Source organism: Camelina sativa, chromosome 4, assembly GCF_000633955.1.
Source record: "Camelina sativa cultivar DH55 chromosome 4, Cs, whole genome shotgun sequence".
NCBI classification, from domain to species: Eukaryota; Viridiplantae; Streptophyta; class Magnoliopsida; order Brassicales; family Brassicaceae; genus Camelina; species Camelina sativa.
In genome coordinates, this window is record NC_025688.1 from 26,958,370 (window position 1) to 26,964,616 (window position 6,247).

General features: G+C 38.5%; 5 protein-coding genes across 6 annotated transcripts in view; 3 read left to right on the forward strand and 2 right to left on the reverse strand.

The window, feature by feature from the left end:
- LOC104782692 overlaps positions 1-462 on the forward strand; it is a 2,343-nt gene extending 1,881 nt beyond the window's left edge. Inside the window, exon 3 of one of the 2 annotated variants that reach the window (XM_010507698.2) lies at positions 169-462. In XM_010507698.2, the coding sequence (XP_010506000.1) occupies positions 169-378 (210 nt within the window). In that variant the 3' untranslated portion in view covers positions 379-462. Of the gene's footprint in view, positions 1-5 lie in introns of both variants that reach the window. The other variant, XM_019245023.1, reaches the window with a different exon arrangement.
- Positions 1,365-2,555, forward strand: LOC104784351 (F-box protein DOR-like). Its single transcript, XM_010509391.2, has one exon. It carries the CDS (start codon positions 1,365-1,367, stop codon positions 2,553-2,555), a length of 1,191 nt encoding a protein of 396 aa, XP_010507693.2.
- LOC104784352 (B3 domain-containing protein At2g31420-like) lies at positions 4,075-5,644 on the forward strand. Its single transcript, XM_010509392.1, has 2 exons — positions 4,075-4,867; positions 5,580-5,644. The coding sequence occupies exons 1-2, from the start codon at positions 4,075-4,077 to the stop codon at positions 5,642-5,644; spliced, it is 858 nt and encodes a 285-aa protein (XP_010507694.1).
- On the reverse strand, positions 5,800-6,241 carry LOC104782693 (metallothionein-like protein 4A). The gene is made up of 2 exons (XM_010507699.2): positions 6,140-6,241; positions 5,800-6,069 (listed from the first exon to the last, which is right to left on the reverse strand). Exons 1-2 carry the CDS (start codon positions 6,226-6,228, stop codon positions 5,907-5,909), a joined length of 252 nt encoding a protein of 83 aa, XP_010506001.1. The 5' UTR covers positions 6,229-6,241; the 3' UTR covers positions 5,800-5,906.
- Positions 5,801-6,247, reverse strand: part of LOC104782694 (amino acid transporter ANTL1-like) — a 4,064-nt gene continuing 3,617 nt past the window's right edge. The window contains exon 3 of the transcript XR_002037796.1: positions 5,801-6,069. The gene's annotated coding sequence lies outside the window, so the exon portion shown is untranslated. The remainder of the gene's footprint in view (positions 6,070-6,247) is intronic.

The following is a 6,247-nucleotide window of genomic DNA, read 5'->3' on the forward strand; positions in this document are numbered from 1 at the left end:
GTGAGGATCTTTTACCGAAACCCATCAAACTTCTTCTCCGTGCACGTCACTGCTTCTCCTATCCTCCTTCACTACTCTAACCTCCTCCTTTCCTCCGGTGAGATGAACAAGTTCACGGTTGGTAGAAACAGAGAAACGAACTTGCTGACTGTGGTGCATGGCCATCAGGTTCCTCTCTACGGCGGTGTCTCTTTCCATCTCGACAGTACTCTTTCCCTGCCGCTTAATCTCACTCTCGTCCTCCGTTCAAAAGCTTACATTTTGGGAAGACTCGTCACATCAAAGTTCTATACAAGGATCATATGCTCCTTCACTCTCAATGCCAACCATCTCCCAACACCTATCTCTCTTCTTCACTCATGTACTCCTTACCACTGACCACACATGTGTGTGTGTGTGTGTTCTAGTACTGTTCTTGTATCTTTGGCCATCAAATATATTCATCCATCAAGTACAACACCACCAACATTGCTACATGTCACAGACAATTACTGATCACATATAACTGACTCTGTTTTATTAGCATTCAAGAGCCAAAGATAATACTAGAACAACAAAACAAGGCTAAACTCCTTAGACCAAACTTAATCTATACATAGGCTATGTACAAATATTCACCTTGAAACTGAATACGAACCTCCTGTATAGAGTTGTTTTGTCTTACAATATCTCTTCAGTTTCTGAGTGACCCCTTTGTTTCTGCATCTACTGCTTATGTGTGTCTCTGAGTAATCTGCATCAGACATTTGATTTATGCTCATCCTCTGTAACTTGGGAGCTTCTACATATCCAGGAATATGGGTTCTCATGGAACTCACAGGCAATGGATTAGCAACTGAAGAAGAATCACAAGTGAGTTGAGAATATAGAGAGTTGAGCAACTTCTCCATATTAGAGGGTTATGCTTTTGTTCAAAGAGTTATGCTTTTGGCTGAAAGATATAGAGAGTTGAGCAACTTCTCCATATTAAAGATTTTCATTTTTGGTCTTTTATTATGGTCTCAAGGTTAGCCTTGATTTCTCCTAATTTAGAATAATAAAGCCCAAACTTAGGGCCCACATATAGGAGGTTCTGTCGGTAGGGCTTACGATCTTTTTACCTCTTCTTCGTCCCTAAAAAATCTCTCTCTTTCTCTCTCTTTCTCTCTCATTACCTTGCTACACACGTTAGCACTTGAGAGGGCCTTCGTAGACCACAAGAAACTACAAGAGGTAGGCGTATTATTACGATACATTCGAATATATGTACAATATTCTCTTGTGATACGATATTATCTGTTTAGGTACTCTCAGCTTGTATAAATACCAATGTTACGTGAATGAATAGATCAGACTTTCCAAAGTATCTCAAAGTTAACGCAGCCATGAAATCGCTGCGGCTGAACGTATCAGAAGATCGTCAAACCATCCATGGACGACACTCACGACCTTCAAACTCAATCAATGCTACTGTAGAAAACATCTCAATTGATGTCATGATGGACATATTCTCTAGATTATCGTCAAAATCTATAGCCACATGTCGCTGTGTATCGAAGCTCTGGGTTTCCATACTCGGAATTCCCTATTTCACTGAGTTGTTCCTGACCAAATCTTGTGCTCTACCGAGGCTATTGTTCGTCTGCCATAAAGACAGTGAGCTGATCGTCTTCTCCACACCTCAGCCTACAAATCCATATGAGAACTCGTCTCCTTTAGCTGCCACTTATCATATGAAAATTCCTTTTGGTAGGTATTGTGATAACATTAGACCTATCCATGGCCTTGTTTTTATTCAAAATGAGCAGAGGTTCAAATTGGCGTCCGTGATATGTAACCCTACCACAAGACAAACCTTAACTTTACCGAAACCAAAGACAAGGAAGAGGTTACATATACTTAGCTATTTTGGGTATCATCCGATGGAGAAACAATTCAAGGTACTTTCAATGACGGAAAGAGATGGGATTTCTGTTGAGCATCAAGTTCTAACATTAGGAGCTAAGAAACTGTCATGGAGAATGATCGAATGTTGCATACCCCATTGTCCTAAGTTTGAGGGGATATGCATTAATGGTGTTTTGTATTACCGTGCTTTCGTAGACATATCTTCAAATATTTTTATGATAGTTTGCTTTGATGTTAGGTCCGAGAAGTTTAGCTTTATTAAAGCAACGGAACCTTTCATCATAGAAGCAAAACTGATTAACTACAATGGCAAATTGGGTTTAGTTATGTCGGAAGGGCGTCAATATATCAGTGGAAAACGTAGACGTTTTGAGATGTGGGTTCTAAAAGACTCCGAAAAACACGGATGGATCAAGAATACTTACGAATTGCCTCCTCTGTGGCAGTATGGAATTACAGTGGAATTATTACATTTTGTTGGGGTGACTGGTACTACAAATGAAATTGTGTTCTCGCCGACGTATCTAGCCGACCTTTTCTATGTTTTATACTACAGTTTCCAGAGGAAAACTATCAGAGTAGTAGAAATCCAAGGAATGGGAGGGTCTAAGAAAAAAAATTGGGTTCAAATGTTTATAGACCATGTAGAGGACGTGAGGCTTATGTAACACTTAAGAATTTGCTTGATGATCAAATATTTTATAACATCTTCTTTTCATATTAAATCAGTATATGATGAATATTTATATATGTATGTTTCCTGGCCGCCAAGGAATAAAGGATCCTTTAGCACAAAATTAGAGTAATAAATGAAGAAGATTATTAATGTATTTTATTAAAGACGAAATTAGTAAAAACAAAATGTTGAGAAGGTTGCTAGCTAAGAAACGTCTGAAGCTGATTCGAAGGAGTTGAGGTTTTCTCAAATCTCAATATTACCATCTATACAATTGGGACAAGATTGTGTGAGTGATACACTGTTGATGAGAAGGTTGCTAGCGTGCGTGGGCATATGGGTAACCCGTTCGGGTTCGGGTTCGGGTTCTGGTAAACGGGTTTAAGAAAATAGAATCTATTGAGTAATTTTAAAGTTTTGGTTTCAGTTCAATTTAGATATTATCAGGTTCGGATCGGTTTGGGTTATAAATTTTAGAATCCGATTACTATCCGAACTACCGGATACCCGAAAAAAATCTTTAAAAATTAGTTAAATTTTGAATAATTTTAGCTAAATTTTGACATATGTAACAAATATTTATTTTAATTATTTTAGGTATAAGTATAAAACTAATTGATATATTCAAAATTATCATTATAATTTTCGATAACTAAATTATATCATGCTAAATATTATTAATATTATAGATATATCTCTATATTTTCGGGTCTTATGGGTACCCGTTTAGGTAAGGGATATTACCCTAACCCAAATCCGAGCCCACAGGTTTAACAATATAGAACCCAAAAGAGTTATTTAGGTATACCTGGATCCAAACCAAACCGTTTTTTTTCGAATTGGGTTCCGGGTACAGTTTTTTTTCCCAGCCTTAGTTGCTAGCTATAAGAAAAAGTATTTCAACTCTAAGAGCAGTTGTTGATACGTTAATTTCAGTTGCATAGGTGAATGATTAGAAACCTAGAAATTAAAATTATCAAAACATGATATAAAAGAAAAAGAACAACGAAAAAACCTGCGCTGATTTATTTCTTCCCAACAAACGAAACTAAATTAACCTAAGCCTTATTATTTAAAATATATATGGTATAGAGTTAATAATATATTTTACAAATAAAAGTATCCATAATAGAAAGAAAAAAAAAAGTCAACAAAATTAGAGTAATAAATTAAGAAGATTAGTAATATGTACTCGTATTTGATTAAAGACGAAATTAGTAAAAACAAAATGTTGGAAAAATCACACAACGGTTAAGGCTGTATTTTTTAAGTTACGAGTTCACAAGAAAAAGCAAAAAAAGGAAAAAAGAATTTTAAAATTTAAAATAAATAAATGACATATTGGTGAATTTGGGGGTTTGATTATGTAAATTAAAGACTTTTACTAACTATATAGACGCTCAGTTTTTTTCCACTACGCTCTCAATAGTCTGTTTGTTGTTTATAGAGGGTTCCGTGAGTATCAAGAAAAAAAAAGAAAGAAAAGAAGATCGTGATCGTGAATCATCACAATGGATTACAGAGAAGAGCAACAAAGAAACCTTACGGGGTCACCTTCGGGAGTCGTCACTGGGTCTCCTCGCTCGGGCGTCGTCACCGAGTCACCTTCTCCTGTCGTCACCGGGTCACCTTCTCGCGTCGTCGCGTCGTCACCTTCTCACGTCCCCGTAGTAGATTCTCCTTCTGAGGTTGCAAACACGCATACGACACCACCGCCGGTGTGGCTTTTGGAGAAGATGGGCGAAGTGAATGGATACGATCCGAAGGTTATCATGGAGAGGAAATTTACTAAGAACGACGTGAGCGTTAGACAAGGTCAACTCTTAATCCCTATAAGTCAGTTGCTTGATTCAAGTTTCTTAGAAGACACGGAACGTACGATGTTGGACACACAGACGATGGCTGTTGATTTCAAAAGTGAAGTCGGATTGAGAACTTCCTTGTATCGCAATTCGTCGTCAGCGACTGAGTTATTTTTGCAGAAAAGGCTAAGGAATGGGGTTTGGGATTTTGTCCTTAACAGAGGATGGAATAAAGTGTTGAAGAACTATAAGTTAGTTGCTGGCAGCCCTTTTCGCCTATGGTCTTTCCGATCTTTGCAATCGGAAGGTAGTATCTTGTGCTTCGGCTTAGACTATGCGGTTCCTGAAAACTCTGATCCGGTAGAAGTTGATGATCCCGCAGAAGTTGATTTGTCCATTCCCAACATCAATTCTTTGGAAGAAACTGATGATTTGTCCCTTCCCGTAGAAGCTGATTTGTTTCTTCTTGGAAGCTTTGCTACCGAACCCATAAACATACGAAGTCCCCTTCCCGACATGGATTCTTTTGAAGAAACTGACAACGTCGTCTCGTCCATTGGAGAAGAAGAGATTGAGAGAAGCAACAAAAAATTTTAATGAAAATCTTGTTTGTATGTTTCGTTAAGTCAAATGGATTTTGTACGTTTCTTTCTTTCTTTCTTTTATTGAAAACCTTGGAAGGATTTTGAGATAACTTACAGAGCAATAGGAAGAGGATTTGTTTATCATCATTAGCTTATTCTTCTTTCCAAATCCGTCCAGTGACTCGCAACTTGAGTTCTTCTTTGTCACTGCCAGAGAAGTACAGAGCCAAGTTTCTAGGAATGATGAGTCCGTCTTGACTATCACGTACTTTCCTGTGACTGTCTCGGATGCTTCTTGGTATCCCTTGCCATGTCAGTTTACGGCTATCAAAGAAATTTATATGCACAAGTGACATTACCAACCGATCATATAAAACCAAATCACTCTGCATCTTCACCATCTTCACTCTGCATTACTATAGCATATTAAAGAACAAGCAGCCTTAACAAATGATGTATGATTGAGAGACCCTTGATATAGAGTGCCCCTTCAGTTAGGCATTTACAGCTGAGTATAAGTAGCAATGCCATCGTTTGGCTCTCATTTTAGGCAATTAAGCATCCTGTATCCTTGAAAAAACAATGAGATTTATGTGATGAACACAATGATTGTTCCCTTTTGATGTTCAGCGGGTAAATCAAGCTATTCGTTATCATGTACACAAGCTCATGAAGCTATGCATTTGGCAACTTGATGTTGTTGTTACCCATTCAGTTCAAAATTTATCTCCTTGTGTTCACCGACTATCATTTCTAGGAGACTCAGTTAGTGGATTGTATTAGCCCAAGACACTCAAGGTTTACGGATTTATTTTCGTACGCTTGGATGAGTCATTATTAGACAAAAGCAGAGCATACAATATATATTGTTGTACCTTGGACCTCGATAAACAGTTTTATTTCAGATTGACTAGCTAGCACCTATGATACAAGTATGGTATAGACATAGTTAAGGATCTAAGTGGCGCAACTGGCACAGGTGCAGCCCTCACCACAGGTACATCCCTTGGCGGAGGTTTGTGTTTGGGTCTTGGCGCAGGTGCAGGGGTTGCAGCCGCAGTGCTCTCCACACGGGCACAACATGTGCTGATCCCCACCAGATGCTTCCCTCATCTTACACCTACATGTAATGGAACCACGTTTATAAGATCACAACACATCAAAATCCTGGAGCATTATAAAAGACCAACCTGCAGGAATTGCCACCGGGACAGGGAGCAGGGCAACCACAGCGATCATTGCAGCCAGCGCTAGAGCTTCCTTTGCCTGTGTCTGCCATTTTTTTCTCTTCTCACTTT